At 44.4% G+C, this 17,079-nt stretch overlaps 1 protein-coding gene across 1 annotated transcript in view; it reads right to left on the bottom strand.

Moving 5' to 3' along the window:
- Window positions 1-10,838, bottom strand: part of EIF2AK3 (eukaryotic translation initiation factor 2 alpha kinase 3) — a 39,963-nt gene extending 29,125 nt beyond the window's left edge. The window contains exons 1-2 of the mRNA XM_084518820.1: window positions 10,631-10,838; window positions 5,467-5,596 (exon numbers count right to left, since the gene is read on the bottom strand). Coding sequence (XP_084374946.1) covers window positions 5,467-5,596; window positions 10,631-10,803 — 303 coding nt within the window. The 5' untranslated portion in view covers window positions 10,804-10,838. The remainder of the gene's footprint in view (window positions 1-5,466; window positions 5,597-10,630) is intronic.
- Between the last annotated feature and the right edge of the window lie 6,241 nt (window positions 10,839-17,079).

Here is a 17,079-nt window from a genome sequence, read left to right as displayed (position 1 = left end):
TCATAATAAATCTGTGTAGTTAAAGAGCAGTCGCGTCTATTCTCTTCTTGTAAAACACAGGCTCCTCTCCCCTTGATAGCCCTAATAAGCCTTCTCTGCCTCAATTGCAATTAGAATTTATCTTCCTTTGAAGTACAGTTCTGGACACTCACTCCTTATTCATTATGAGCTTTTCCAGGACCATTTAGGACTCTTAATCTCTCTGTCTGCCCTCAGGCAGCGTGGGATCACATTTCCTTCCCCTGCAGAGGAATTGAGATGGCAGCTGATAACCCATCACAGGATCTCAGCACACAGGGTTCTCAGTTTTAAATTGATCACCTCCGACCTTCAACAAAACTGTTGTTATCAATCCCTGCATCTTGTATTTCATTCAGTACAGTTTAATTCTATTTCTATTACAGAGAACTTCTATGATGGAGAACTGGCTTACGCCCCAGCCCTCCTCTAGAGGAACGATACCTCCAGCTCTCTGAGCATCTGGTGGTCTTGTATCTGTTCCAGCAGTTCACAAAAGTAAAGATGAGCTACAGGACACAAGGAACTCTACAAATAAACTCTTCCAAACAACTAAAATTATGCTGCTTCACCTGCAAGGAAATAGATTTTCACCAAATTAGTCATCTCAATACCAAGTCCATTGATTTAAATACTCTGCCCGCTTGAACTAAGTGGAGATTTGGGGATTTGCAACTGGTTACAACACAGCAGGGATCGAAGATAATTTTGCAGCATCACTAGAAACTTAGAACATTAATTTTCTTTGCTTTCTGGAGTAAAATTTTGCTGTAGTTTTGCATGCTAAGGCACAGAGAACCGACTTCTTATTCCGTGCATACAAAAGTCAGACCTCACCACCCAGCATTTGCTCCTTCAAGCACTCTTCCAAGTGCTAAGCAGAACAGACTGCTTCTGCTGCTGTGCCCCACGCCAGCTGTTTTAAGATGCATAAATACATTTAAAGTTCAGATTAACCCTAGTGAGTGATGCAGATTCATTTGTTTGTAAGCAAAGAGCCCGTAAGTACAGAGAAAGGCATTTTCTCAGTGTGCGTGTAGCTTGAGATGCACCTCCATTTGTTCTCACCAGTGACTGCTGGGAAAGCCAGAATGGATTTGTACAGGTTTGCTAGAAATTCCTAATATTCAGCACCGTAGTCAAAAGCTGCTATAATAACCCTTGAAGTGAAAGCACTTGAACAAGTATGACTGACAGTCCTAAGTACTCCCCACCCATGCCGCAAACAACCACAGCTCAGCTTGCCATTGGATGGTATTTACAGGCAATGACTTAATTGAAAAACTAACCAAAGTAGAGAACCACGGGCCAAACAAAAACCTCGGTTTTATTCAGGCTAAAATGCTGCTGCAGGGGTGTCTTAAGTGGTGGGTGTGATTTTCCTGAAGCTGATGTCACAAGATTTCTCTCTCAATGAGACAGTTCAATTATTCCCCCGCCCCTAACCTCTGGGAGGGCACATAAAAGAGAACCCAGAAATCACAAGTCAACATCCCCTGAGGGCGCGTTGACCTCCTGTCTTGCCCTGACCTGCTGCAGTGTGGGTTTTGCCATTTCTTCTGCCCTGAAATGTAAGAGTCCAAAGGATGAGAGTTGTTCAATTTCTTCCTGTGCTCCCAAAGCAACCCAGGACACTTTTTGACCCTTCTCTGGCCACGACTGGGTGCAGCAGTTGCTTTATCCAACACGCAGCAAAGTCCAGGCAGATAATGCCTTAAAGGGATTCCCAGATGCCTGGACACTTGACTGCAGAAATTCCTATTTCTTTCGTAGAATCAAAACATGGAAAAAAAAGTGTTTGTGTTGCAGATAAAGAAAACAAAACACTCATATTGTAAATTAAAGCCTGTGTAATTAGCAGAGCTTTGGAGACTTTGAAATCTTCCCCAGTTGCCTGCTCTAAGCATCACCCTGTCCTCTCCAAAGGGTAAAAAAAAAAAAAAGAACAAAAGGCTTGAGGTATCTATGGATGCTCTTTGCCTACAGTGCAATTACTTTTCAGCTGACTTCAGGATAAAACTTCTGTATCTCCACGTTTCTCTGAAGGAAAATAATAATCCTGGGCTATCCCACAAGAAACTGCCACTTAGGTCCAAAAAAATAAGATCTCCCAGATCCCTAAGGCTGTAGAAAAGCTTATTTTGAGTTGCTACGCTAAGAGCTTTTAGAAAATAAGGATGCTGATGAATTTTACAACAATACACAATCCAAATTATTTCATTTTTTCCAGTATACTGTAGGATGTTCACTGTGACTCCTACGGATGTCAGGCTGGTGGACCTGACTTCTCATTTTGTCCCATGGTCCCAAACCTCTCAAATAAGGAAGTGAGGTTTTTACTCAGGGATTAGTCTATAACAAGAGACTTACGAGCCAAGGCAGTTTTACCCAGTATATACGATTTGAGCCACCCTGCCAGGCTGAACTCCCTGCAGCATCCCTGACAGTGCACAAAAAGTGTCAGCCATGAATGTATTTTTAAGCTGTTACTCTCACATCACCACCATCAAGTATCCTACTTGTTTTTCTCCTGTCTCATCACACAGAAGAAAACAAGCTACCAGCTTTTTCACAGCAGTGTCTTTACAGATTATCCATCTTGCAGAAGGCTTTTTTTAATGTCTCTCATTTCTCCTCCAGCCTTTGACAGGTCATGCACACCTCTACTGGCCAGTGATTTCAATATAGGGGCAAGCTTACACCTAAATGTCTTTCATAGTATAGTATAGGGAAGAAAGGAGCCCATTGAGCAATTTAGTATTAAGCTATGCAGGTAAAAGAGCATGTCACCCTTGTTAGGAAGCGATAGCAGTCTCGATGATGTGCATAAACCCTTTCTGCTGCTTGAGACAGCCCTCTATCTTGACATGCTGATTCTCCCAGATGTATTCTCTAATTAGACAGTATATTCAAAGTTTACATTTAAAGAGTAAACAATTGTTTGCATTAGAAGTGCACTTTTGGAAAAGGTGATTGTCCACAACTTTACCCTAAACTTCAGGGAGCAATCTTTATGTGCAAGTAGCAATGAATCTTGAAGTTACACAGGGAAATAGTTTTTAAATTTTAGTGCACAAGGCAAACGTGGTCCCAGATGTTTTCAGCACTGGCACCCTGACCAGGGTTGTATACCCTGGAGCTTAGAGCCAAAGAAAGAATGTTACTATTGCAGTTACCCAAACAATTAGTGGTTCAGCAGACTTCCCTTTCTAATTGATCTGTTCACATAACAAATGATGAACATCTCTCTTGTCAGCATCTTAAGAACTAGTTTCAAGATCTGAAGTGTTTGACAGAGCTGCTGGAACATTTGAAATTTTACTACCTCACTTTTCTAATTAACACATGAGCTTCAGACAGTCAAGTTGACATTTTACAGTTAAGCAGAGGAAGTAACTATAGCTCTATTAAACACTCAAGTTTGAATTCCTAATGCCTTTTCTTAAAAGGCATTCGGAAATTGATTTCATGCTTTTGCACCAAGACTTGGAATTAGAGTTCATTGCACTCTCAGCCAAAATAGTTAAAAATTAAAAAAATCCAAAGAATTAAGACATAGCAGCAAACACTTCCCTCATCCTGAAGAAACACAACAAGACTCCAAGTGTAACGCAGAAGGAATTTCTCACCTGCCATTTCTTGCAAGATGTAGGTTAACAGCTTACATAATGATACTCTTTTATGCAGAATATAATATTGTGGTTGCAGGCACAGAGAACTCCTCTACCTCAAAAATGTTGGAAGAGGAAGAAAAAGCCTCAATAGTTACTTTAAGAGAGTAAAAATATACCACATGCCCAAATCAGAAAGGAAACACTGAACTGGAGACAGACTTTTAGACCTTAATGAATTTAATATATTGCATGAACAAAGGACAATTTATGCTGCTGAGGCACCAACCTTTTGTTTCTAAGGTCACATCACAAAAAAATCATAATGCAAAAAGATCACAATCCTGGCCAGACCTGTTCAGTCACAAAAATCTGGATTTGCAAGAACAATTCCGTGATAATAAATGTTTGAATTCTTGAAATCTTTGAGAATCTGGGATCACATCTTGATTTGTAATGTGAAATTAAGTTTGTATTTGCATAGATTTCAAGTGTTTGTTTTATACATGGCTGTTTTGTTTTCATTGACCTCATCTCAAACTGTTCAGAGCAACGGGTAACAGACAAGTATTTCAAGTTCCTAGTATTGAAATTATTTGTGAAGAACAGTTCATAGCAGATACTTTCCTCTTTATGGAGCTCTTTACAATTTTTATAGTCCTTTCAATTCTGCTTTAAAACAGTTTCACTAAAGTTCTTGCTTTTTCTTTAAAAAAATTGAAAAAAGTATCTGAGCAAGCATCAAGAAGTTGCATCCATAAGTAAAATTCTCTCTCAGAAATAAGGGAACAGAAGTCAACATTCATGTTAATAAGCATCTCTGATCACAAAAGTAATAGCTCTCACCTTTTGCTACCACAGCATCAAACTAAATCTTTCAGTAGACTGTTTCTGTATAAAGAAGAGGTCACAAAGCAGACAGGACCACAGAAACACAAGCAAGATGCTCATGCAGTCTGAATACACTTCTTCAACTTTCATTCTCTGTTGTTCATGGTAAAGAACTCAGATATAGGACTGGTTATCAAATCCAACCATTCTTGATAGTGAAGGACCACGCAGTTTGCCAAAATCACAGACTACCTCAGAGTTGGTGTATTTTTTCTTCCTAATTGTAGGAGTGAATGACTCATGGATATAACTTCAAGGCAGGAAGTAAAAAAAGAACAGAAAACCACCTTCCTTCTAATTTCTAACTTAAGTTTATTCAAAACTGATGGAAATACAACCAGTGATGGTGGAAATGGCACCAAACAAGAAATTTTACCATCTGATTTTCCTCGTTACAGCTCATCCACAGGAAATGATGCAACCTTTCTCCACTCCATACTTCAGGGTGACCTTCAGTGCTCTATTTTATTGCAAACATTTTATTTTATAGGCAGCCTGCTTATCTAGTATAAGAAATCCTTTGTTCATTTGCTAAGTCACAAGGACTTTTGCTTTTGTTGAAGGGGAAAAAAAAGATGTCAGCACTTGCCAAAACACACCGTGGTAATACAAAGCAGATGATCCTTCCGTTTGCTTCAATTTACAAGTAACTCGTTTCCAATCAGCAACTGCACACAATTCCCAAACCTGGTTACATCATCTAGTTTGATAGTTGTCACATATGTCAATGCCAGGACTACAATGCTGACTCTAGTTTGAAACGGAAACATGATGTAAACGCCCCAAAAAAAGTTTGAGAATAGTTGTTTTGAAAATAGTTGTCAGACTTTGTCCATACTGAGTTTGCTGCAATATCTAACATCTGTTAAACATGGGAGAAACAGCACTCTGTTTATCATAGGAAATTAATTTTAAAAAGATTGTCAGGAGAGAGATAAAGCCTTACCTCTGGTTTACTAAGGCTGGATGATACCAGAGAACCTGACCCGACATCTAGATCCCACTGTTTCCTCCCACTGTTTTCTGGGTCCAGCGCAGCAATCCGTCCATCCAAAGTGCTGATAATTACTAGAGACCTGCAAGGGGAAATATTCACAGTAAGAGCTCCAGCAATAGGTCATTTATTGGTTAGCTGTTTTCTATAGTTGGAAACCCACTGCATTAAATACGAACTCAATATACGCCACAAAACAGGGTTTGATAGTTCTACCCTGACCAATGAGGGAGAATAGAGAAGTTGAAGTCTGGGGCTGGATATCAACCAAGTTCACATGCTGTAAGATGCTTTCAGAGTTCAGTTCCAGAGGGAGAGAGCTGATTTCTTGCTCTCACATACACGTGTTGCCACTGCAACAGTGGATGAGATCTTCCTCTTTTCAGGAATTTGTAAGTACAGCACAGACCCTATTCATTCCACAATGATCTTCAACATCCAAACAACCCAAACCTGAAACGATTAACCAAGCATGTATATAAAGTCACACCTAAGTAAGTTTTCATTGCTTCTGGATGAAACACTGATATCCTTGAAGGCATTTAACAGCATCTCGTAATAAAATAGGTCTTACCCAAGAAACACTCAGGACACAACAAACAACATCCAGCCACTACAGACAACAAAGCAAGCAAACTGCCTTATGCCACTTCTGCTTTAAGGAGCCTGTGCAGGAACACACAGCAACAGCAAGCTTGCTCTTGGTTTCTGCAGAACCCGAAGCTTATCTGTTTTCTGACATAGCAGTACAATCAGAATAAGCATTTCTGATCGGGCTAGAATTCAAGCATTATTTAAAAAAAAAGTCACACTCCACCCACAATGAATGACCAGTGAGAAAACACTGACAAGGCACTTTTGAAGGGCCTTTTTTTCCCCTTGAAAGTTGTTTCGCTCTGACCTGAAAAGGCAGGGGATGTGTAGGCAGCTGGGGCTTGCTGCAAGCTCACCAAGTTTCAAAGGCTGTAGGAGCAGAGCTTGGTCGCTTTACAGACTGCTTGCACCAAGGGGGGGCTGGATTCACTGACCCAGAAGGACTTTTTATAGACAGGGCTTTCAGGGAGAATAAGGAGCTGTGCAAATAAGCCTGATGAGCAGATTGCAGGGGAGGAGGGGATGGCAGTGCTCATTCAGAGAAGCAAAAGAATTGGGAAACAATGAGGGTCACCAAATCACTGTGCAGAACTCCAACCAGATACATTCACTTGGCCAAGGTTACCAGTGCAGTAAGCTGAAGTCTAGAGGGGAATTCATGGGGGCTAAAGTTTTTCTTTAAGGAGGAAAAGCTAAAATCATGATCTTAAAAACACATTCAACGGCAGCAATGTACACTACCTACAAAGGTCATCTAAAACATTGCAGTTTTAGATGTAAAAGTAACCCATGCATGTTTATAGGACCCTATACTGTACTATGGGCACTATATTATTAATATAGAAAATTAAATACACCTTCAGCCTGTACCCCAGGAACAGTGCTGCAGCTCTCCTTTCTGGAGGTAGCCACACGTCACATTTCTCCAAACTGCCCAGTTTAAGGAAGTCTTCAAAGAGTGCCACTTGTGCAAACATTTAGACAGAATACGTGAGTTTTTATAAACCGAGTACACTTCATTATTCCACCCGTGCAGAAACCAAGACCGGGTTAATAACCAACCTGGCTGCAGACTATCTGTTCCCAAGCAGTGTCAACAAGGGCTTGCACACCAGTGGCCTTGGACACACATTTAACAGGATCTGTTTGCGTTATGCTACAACAATTTATCCAGAGCCCTCTGGCATGGCAGAAAAATATTATTCCAAGTGGATCTACTTAAGTTTTATGTTGATCCAGCTGACAACTTGGTTATAAAAAAGGTGGAAACACAGCTAGAACAGAGGGAATCTTGGCAGCAATGCTGCAGAGAAGACAAACCCTAACATAACATGGCAAAATGTTTCCTACCGACCTTCTCCCATTGTTTTTCTTGTTTTATCCCTCAAATAAGGAATATTTTATGCCTTTGTGCCTTACCTTTTCATATCAGCTTTCCTCACCAGATGCAAACTGCAGCCTTCCCTGGGAGTTCTCGTATTGAAGCCCTGCCACGCAACAGAGCAGCTTCTGAATGACCTCGAGTCACTCAAATCAGTGCAACTGCTCCTAAGTTTTTAAGTTTAGCTGATTAGAAATGGAAAATAGAAAATAAACATGCCTTTGGAGGGAACTTTTGTACCAACGGTACACACCCCTCGTAAACTGGGTGACCAACTCTTGCTGTGTACCCAAAATATCCCCCTGGGACTTGGTGGACTTCATTTCACAACCTCTACTTCCAGAGCAAACGCCTGGGTGAGACACAGGGCCAGGACCAAGCCAGCCAGACCCTCTGGGCTAAATTTTGCAGCTGGCTACCTTTAGACCTGCAGCTAGGTGCAAGAAAAACATGTTTCTGCCTTTCTTTTTTTTTAAATGAGTAACTCATTTTAAACAAAACAGTTGCATTTCTGGTCCAATCTTTGTCTTGCTCTTCAACAATATTCCTGTCTGTCACAAAAAAAAAAAGCTAAAGATTCCTTGGTTACTTACTCTGTTTCTTTGTAAATTAAAATTTAAGTAAGTTCTCCCCATCTCTGACCAACTTCAGCAACTTAAAATCCTGGTACTTGAACTCTAGTTGGTTTAATATTCCTGATTTGTCTACCTGTGCCCTCCTCAGACCAGTAATGCAACGCTCAGCTTGTGCTGCATTTTCTCACTAGCACATTTGCTAAGTTTCTCCCTTATCTCTGTGCAATTCCACTGCTTGTTGCTTTGAGCACTGACAGTACAAAGCGATGTCAAGAAAAAGATGTTCCCATCTTTTGGGTATTCTGGTAAAGCACTAGATTAATACATTCTGATAAACCCAATTTAGGTGACTTCAAAAAAACCATTCCTTTGAAAAAAGGTGAAAGCCACTTGCTTTTTGTCACCCTGTTGTGACATCTTAGGGTAACCATAACATGTAACACCAAATTCTTACACACACCAGCAGCATATGGCTAAGTGAGAAGTTATTCAAGAATAAAGACCCATCTTTTAGGAACTGTTACTGGTTCCAGACATTAGGACTGTAACTGTAATTATAAACATGAAAATGAAACAGCAATTTTCTTGATGCATCTTCAGGACACAATCAACACACTGCAAGGAAAGACACTTCCTCATCAGCTCCGATTTTGGGTGAGCCTGATGAATTTTATTACCCTCTGCAAAACCAGACCTTATCACTGGTGGTATCAGCACCACCTCCTGCCTGAGGCAGCACTTACAGACTGCAAGAAGCCCAAAGCAGCACTGTAAGAGTTTCCTGAGACTCCCACCAAGGCAGACCTCTATTTTGCATACCGTCCCACACAAAACACCAACTGCCCAACCTGAGGTCAAAGGTAAAAAGGCCAAAACCCACAACCAGGGTGTTAAGGGAGCCAAACAGCAACACGGCTGCAAGTATAGCAAGGTAATTGGTGAAAATAAACCAGGAGCCACTAGTGAGTGAATCACATTCCATACTAGTAGGTAAGGGGAAAAAAAAAAAAAAAAAAAGAAAACACCAGCATTACAATAGTCTCCACAAGCCTGGATGAGATGAAAAAAACACAACAGAATCACTCCTAACTCCAAACCAGGCAATGAGTTGAACTCCAGGATGCGTGGAGCAGGCACCTGGTAAGCAAACATCTGTAAAAACACACACAGCTTTACCTTGTTTTCAGCTGCTGCTCCAGAACATGTGAGGAACCAGTAACAGGGGGCAGAAAATCCCTTCTGGGCTCTTACAGGTGGCCCCAGCAGCAGGATTAAAGCAAGGGAGCAGCACAGCACATACAAATAGCTGTAACTGCAGCTGCTGACAGACTGTGCTAATGCTATACAGCCACGTTTTATTTGTACTTTGTCAGTATGAAAAAGTGTATGTTTTCTTTCCCCACACAGCATCTATAAATAACCGCCACAGTTGAATGAAAGTCTGCTTTCTTCCCAATTCCCAGCCCCTGCCACTCATGACACGAGGTTGTTATGGAAGCATATTTATAAAGTTCCCTCCCAGAACTACGCCAAAGAACCTGCTACAAACTTTTACATCCGTTTACAAAAGGCCAGCTCCAGGACTTCAAATCATCGCATACAACCCATCACAAATACAACCCATTTGGAGAACAGGTGCCCTGAACACAGCTCTGTTCTCCTATACAGAAACTCAACACTCTCATTTACCTACAGAGAGAGGAAAAGGGCCACGCTAACATGGGAAGATGGAAACAGGACAGGAGGAACACTTATCGGGCTTGTCCGCACACTCCCATTGTACAGAAGATTTGCATCTATTCAAATGAGTCCTTTTGGTTAGAAAAGAAAGCAGAACTTATCATCACTTAGGTACAACACGTACCACAACTCCTGCTTCATTTAGGAACAAACAACCCCAATATTGGCCTCAAAGTGTATTTGGGGTATTAGCAAGACAGCTACTTGTCAAATCTGAACTCTAAAGAGCTATCCCAACTTCAAACCCTGAATGCTTGTAAGTGACGTGCACGGTACCTCGCTAACCATCACCTTTATTTTATTCTGGGAAAGAGAAATTCCTCAAAACCACGATAACATTTATTTGCCTACAGCAGAAACAGGTTGTGGGGTGTTTTTTCAGATGGCACTGACCCCATTGTATTATATGGATATTAGGTAGAGGCAGAACAGTTCGCTGGGGTGAGCAGAGATCTCACAAATACAGGTGGGAAAAACCTAAACAGGCACACAGATAAATAGTACAGAGCTGGTGATGTTCTATTTTAATCCAGCAACAGCAAATTCATCCCAAAGCACTGATCAATGGCAGAAGAGCCACGTTTAACCTCAGGCTTCAGGTATTTGAATGGACACCTTCAGCGTCCGCATTTACCTCTAGTTATGAGGCAGAAATTTAATTTTTTAAGGATTTCCTGAGGCTAAATACATTTAAAAACCGAGAACAACACTCGTGCACTCTGTGCCCGCTGCCTCCCGTCCTGTCACCCCCCCCCCAGCCCCTTAACACCCCCTCAGCCCCTTCACATCCCCTCAGCCACCCCCCCCCAACGCCCCCTCAGCCCACCTGCCGCCGCTCCGGGCCTCTCCGCCGCTCCCCTCGGCCTCCTGCTCGTCGTCCTCCACCGTCACCTCCCCGCCGGCCGCCGGCAGAGCGGCGCCGGCCGCCCCCAGCGAGAGGAGGAGCAGGAGGAGCAGCGTGAGGGCGGCCAGGGCGCTGCGGGCCCGCGGGCCCCGCATGGAGGGGCCGCGCCTCGCCCAGCCGCACGCAGCGCCCCCCTCCCTCCCGGCCCGTCCCGCTCCCCACCGCCGCCGCCGCGAAATGGGCGCCCGCCGCCGGCCCGCCCGCCCCGCCACGTCCCGAGGCCCCGCCCCCAATGCAAGAAGAACGGTGATTGGGCGAGAGGAGCGTCGCTCAGCGCGGCGCTGGGTTGTTATTGGTGGGGAGGGCGGAGACGGGGGGAGGGAGGGGGGGTGTTTGTCAACACGGCCGCAGGGCCAATCGGTGGCGCGGCGCTCGGGCCAATCGGGAGTGCATGATTCACCGAGCCGCTCGCTGATTGGCCGAGCCTCCGCGCCACGTGTGTTGCTGAGTGGAGGAGCCGGGACGCGCGGCCCCGCCCCTTCCCGGCTGGGCTGGTGACGTGGCTGTTGCTGCCGTGGGCCGGCAGGGCGGGGCCAGCGGCGCGTACCACGCGGCGGGCGGGACGGGGGGGGGAGAGGCTGAGAGGAGGCTCCCCCCGGGGGGGAGCGGAATGGGCGCGTCTAGGGGGAGGGAGGGGCTGGGGCTGGGGCTGGACCCCGGGGGGGGGGGGGGAGTTGAGGGGGGCTGAGGGGGCACTGAGGGGTTTTGGGGGGGGGGTCTGAGGGGTACTGGGGGGATGAGGGGAGTTTGGGGAGGTTATTGGGGGCGTCTGGAGAGAATTGAGGGGGTCTGGGGGGGGTCTGAGAGGGTCAAGGGCGGGTCTGAGGGGGTTTTGGGGTGATCTGAGGGGGTCTAGGGGGGATCTGAGGGGGTCTAGGGGGTGCTGGGGGGTATTGGAGGAGTACTGGGGGGTACTGAGAGGGTCTAGCAGATATTAAGGGGGTACTGAGGGGGTCTGGGGGGTTACTGAAGGGGTACTGAGTGGGTCTGGGGGGTATTGAGGGGGTCTAGGAGGGAACTGAGGGGGTCTGGGGGCCTTGGGGGATGCTGAGGGGGGTCTGGGAGGATAATGAGGAGTACTGAGGGGGTCTAAGGGGTACTAGGGGGGTCGGGGGGTATTGGAGGAGTACTGAGGGGTACTGAGGGGGTATTGAGGGTGTCTGGGGGGTGCTGAGAGGGTTTGGGGGGGTATTAAGGGGGTACTAAAGGGGTACTGAGGGGGTCTAGAAGGGTACTGGGGGCATCTGGGAGGTACTGGGGGTGTCTAGGAGGGTACTGAGGGGGTTTAGGGGGTACTAGGGGGGTGTGGGAGGTACTGGGGAAGTCTGAGGGGGAACTGAGGGGGTCTGGGGGCCTTGGGGGGTACTGAGGGGGTCTGTAAGGATAATGAGGAGTACTAAGGGGGTCTGAGAGGTACTGAAGGGGTACTGAAGGATAGTGGGGAGAAACTGAGGGGGTTTGGGGGTCTTGGGGGTACTGGGAAGGTCTGAGGAGGGTCTGGGGGGGATAATGAGAAGTACTGAGGGGGTCTGGGGGGTATTGGAGGAGTACTGGAGGGTACTGAGGGGGTATTGGGGGTGTCTGGGGGGTATTGAGGGTGTCTGGGGGGTACTGGGTGGTGCACAGCTTTGTGCCTGGCTGCCTTATCACACAGTCACTTTATCTGGACCCAGCTTTGAAATCAGCTCTCATCATCGTGATTGTGCCGCCTGCCAATGTGGATGTCAACTGCAAATTGTATTAGGAGTGATTTTATCTTTACTTCCAAGTGACTAATGGAAGTATTGATCATGTACGTGTGTAGGACTGATCCGGGAGGGACCCCATTAGAAGTAGCCTTACTCATTGTTTTATAACCAATTCTAAAAAAAATAATCCATGTGGCCAGTGTTTTATATATGCTTAATTGATGTTGCATTACACTTTTTATTTCCAAGAAAATTACACTTTTTTTTTTCCAAGGAAAAATTATTTGAAAAGTTTATTACACCTCCCAGAAGAAATATATATATATATTTTTCTTTTTGTCTTCTTGAAGCATGAAATGAGATTTTTATTAGGCCTCTGGCTGCCATTACTACTTCCTTAATAACTGAGTCGCATACCAATTTTTTTGGTACTTAGCCATTTACTACATCTCGTGCAGCTGCCCTTTCTGAAGACACATACCATCCTGGCACTTTTTTTTAGCTTTCTAGAATTTCAGTAAATATCTAGGTTTACAGAAAGGGAACATAACAGGCATGGGATCTCCACAGCCTGGTTTAGATCTCTCCAGCTGGTTTAGAGCTCCTTGGCCGCAGTTACCACCAGAAGAGCTTTGCTGGTTACTAATGGACTGAAGTTTATCAAGTCACTGTTAAGTAATTCACCCACGGATCTTCCTGGGTCTTGACAAGCATAGGTCATAAATGTTCAATGAACATTTTGGCATCGTTATTGACATTTTCATCATGTCCAGCTAGTAATGGGCCTGTACCATTACTCGAGTTTTCTGGGATTTTTGCTCTGCACAGCCCTGCCAGCTATGGATTTCCTTTGATGTGCTTCACTTCCAATGACTACTCTGCTTCTCATAACTTCCCATTTATACCAACGCTTTTTGGTTTCCTGTTTTCCCCATTTGGGCTATTTATTTTTTCATTTTTCATCACTCTCCGGTCTGCTAGTAACACAGGAATGGCCACAGTATTTTCCTCCTTGATTTTGGAGTCATCACTCTTTGACCATCGTTCTTTTGACTCAGTGAACTCCTTCTGAAGAGCTTATAATTGTTATTCATGAACTCCTACCTATTTTTTTCTTCCTGCGTGCACTCTGATGAGTTGAAAAAATAGCTCCATTAAAGCACCAGATGTATGCAGAGTCAGGTCATGAACGCTCCTTTCCAGACAACCACTGACTTGGAATACAGAGAATTTTTTTTTTGGCATCATTCATTACACTCCAGTCCAAAAGAGTTTACCTTGTGCCGCGTGCCAAGCGGCTCGTGTTAGAATATTGTCATTTTTAGTAACTCAAATGACACTTTATTATTACATCCATATGGTCTTTTGCTAATATTTTCTTTATTTAGATAACTCTTCTTTCTTGAGTGTCTACCCCTTCATATGTTTATAAAGAGTAATCAAATTCCGTCTGTTTTGCTAGGCAAACCAAGCCAAAGGCTTTTATTCTTCCCTTACACTTTTGGCTCTCTGTTCCCCCGTTCATCTCACTAGCCCTCCCCTGCACCTGTTCCCATTTAAATTAACATTTCTTGCATAGCAGTGCTTTCAACAGTCACGTTGAAGGGTAACTCTAATGTATTTAAATTTAAAACTCCATTGTATTTATAGATTGTGCCCAAAATTTTAGCATTGTGTTACGCTTTTTGCAGGAAACTCTTTATTTTCCCACCAGTTATTCCAGTGACTTAGAAACAAATACTCAACAGCCACAGACACCAGCACATTTCAGGGTATCTGAATGCTTCCTTCACAACAAGACTTGCACTTCTACCTTTGTGCTGATTCAGGAGGGTTTATTACACTTAAGGCAAAACAGTAACAGCCTTGTGCAAGTGTCCCCATCACACCCACGAGCATTAACTCATTTTCTCACGTTACTCCTGTCCCACCCAGATCAGAAGTCTGCCAATTCCTGCTTTTTGTGTTAAGGGGTCCAACAGTTTGCAGGTGAGTCTATGTTTTCTTCTAAACACCTTACCACTGCAGCATAAGGAGTAATGCTCCTAATCCATTCTCATTCTTCTGTTTTGGAAATTCATTTCTCTATTACATTGGCAATGCTGTTCAGAAATCCTTAAGCCAAACTCTGCACTACAACAGTATAAGTTTCTCTCCGTATTAAAATCTTGCGCCAACAAACCCAAACTTCCTGCTTTTTGCAAAGCATGACTCACATGCTCCGTTCTGTTTTGACTGAGTGACATAAGAGATCTATTTCAATCATATGACAATAACTTAAGATCCAACCAGACATTTAGCTGGAAATCAAAGCCTGTACTTGCAGGACGATGGATGTTAATAGGAAGGGTGCTTTACATAACTCCATTTAAGATCTTGCCTGCTTTTCTTGAATAACTTGCTCTCAGAGAAGCCAGGCACAGCAGTGAAAGCCCAGCATGCCACCTTGTGGCTGCCCTGTACCAAGGGCCATTAGAATCCCCTGAAAAATGATTTATTTGTAGCCTGCTGTTCCCCCAGGAAAACTCAGGCTCGCAAAATACTGCATATATTGGAATTAGTATATCAGCACCCTTGCTGATATCTTTTATAAGCAGAATAAAGTCAAGCACCAGATCAAACCAGAGGTGGGAAGTGAAGCAGGTGTTATCCAGGAGAAATGCCACCGAACTGCAGTTTGCAGGATAAAAAAATTAGGTAGCAAGAATGTAATTGCTGGGATGTGAGTGGAAGAACAGGCTTGGAGAGCCACTGCCAACCAGAAAAAGAGTTTGCCTGGAAGGATGAATGCTTTAAAATGCTTCCACTTGTTTTCTCCTGCGTGTTTGTGAAGTTTTACCTTTATTGGTTGTATCTTTTTGACTGTTTCACGCCACTTAGGAAATGAATGAGACAGACAGTTGGATAAACACATCTGACACCCTGAGACTGCTGTGCCTTCGCTAGGATTTCACTCAGGTTAGCACACACTTTTGCAATAGGTTTAAGCTGGGCTAAGCCTGTTACAGAAGATGGTCTTACAGCCTTCCCACTGCCTCTTGCTGCCTTCCTCATACAGGCACAAATTCAGAAAAAACCACCTCTGATTTTGCTGGTTGTTTTACCTTTCAGAAAAATCAGCTCCTTGCCCACATATGGAAGTAGCAGGAAAAGCTGGCAAATGGATATTTCCCCACCATAGGGTGGGAACACTCCTTTTTGGGGACGGTGCTTAGACTGGAGCAGCTTAAACTAGTTATAAAATTCCCTTTCAGGGAGGTGTTACGTGCTAAGTTTGTCTGAGCTGGTTCAACCTCACACACCTGGCAAGAAGCTGCTCTTTTCACCTGTGTGGCATTCGGTTCAGCACAGGGCCTGAGCAATGGCAGAGCCAGCAAAATCTGTGTACTCGGGACCAGAATGGATGGTGGGTGACGGGAGTGAGGAGCACAATCTTCCCTTTTGTCAACAGCAAGCTGTTCTCTCTCCTACCCTGTGATTTCCTAACGTGTAATTTCAGCCTCAGATGAAAAATCAGCTCCCAGAATCACGCAGCCACCCTCCCCAGCCCGACGGGCCACGCTTCCCTGCTCATCAGTGTGGCATTTTGCTAGGGTTAACATCCTGCAGTTGCCACCCTGTTCGACAAGGAAAACATTTATTCAAACAAAGCAGGTTCAAACGCCTCCCTCTGTACTGAATGAAGCAGAGAGGATGAGTGTTGGCTCCCAGAGCGGCTTTGACAAGGGGCAAACACAGGCTTGTACAGAATGACTTTAAGCCCTTTGCAAATAGAGCTGGCTGTCACTGAAACTTAGGGAAAATGCATCTCTAAAAGGTCCAGTGCCCTCTTTTTGTGCACAGGCAAGTCTCAGCACACCCGAAACTGAATATTCTGGGAAAGATCTTCCTGCGCTCACTGGAACTGTGCCTCACTGACCGATTCAGAGAAAATGCTAACAGAAAGCAGCATTATCTGTAAGTGGAAATGTTTGCATTCCTCCGGGCATGTGCACCGCGGGATGTGTTTCAAGCCAAAGCCAGCAGCGGTTGCTTTGAGGCTACAAACATGTTTATCACCTCGTCTTGAACTTCAGCACCAGCACTCCTCACTCAGGCGGGATTTGAGAGGCTCCCGCATGTAAAGGTGGGTTTGCTGATTCGGTGTAAAAACCCCAGGACTGGTTTTTGTTCCAAGCAGAAGTCAAACACTTAGGATGCCGAACAGAGTGACACCCAAACCCAGTCAGCCTTTCCTTCAACATTAAGGCGTTGTGGGAGAACACAGCACTCAGGAGGGATTTCTTTCTGAAATCTAGATTTCATTAGCCATGCGTTTTTGGACTTTAAAACGTGTATCTTGTGGAAAAATCGTTGCCAGCAAACAAAACTCTGGGCTCCTCTGTATAGCAGTCACATGCTCTTAATAGCGAGTCACCTGCTCTGTACAGAAAGGTAAAGCCTCAGCTCACTCCGATAAGCCTGGCTTATCGAGCCATAATAGAGCCATTGTGGAAATAAGGCCCCATTGTTCAAAGGCTGGCGTGCCTGCCCAGGGAAAACAAAAGGAAACGTTTCTAGCCTTAAAAAATCACAGCGGAATTGCAGGGGTTGGCAGCAGAACAAGTCAGTCATGTGCAGAACTAAAAAAAAAATAAAAAGAGTCAACAGCAGCTTTTCTGTTGTGCAAATAAGAAAAGATTC

The sequence above is a fragment of the Aythya ferina genome (genome assembly GCF_964211825.1).
Source record: "Aythya ferina genome assembly, chromosome: 4".
NCBI classification, from domain to species: domain Eukaryota; kingdom Metazoa; phylum Chordata; class Aves; order Anseriformes; family Anatidae; genus Aythya; species Aythya ferina.
The sequence above is the reverse complement of the archived record's forward strand: the minus strand, read 5'-3'. Positions and strand labels throughout refer to the sequence as shown.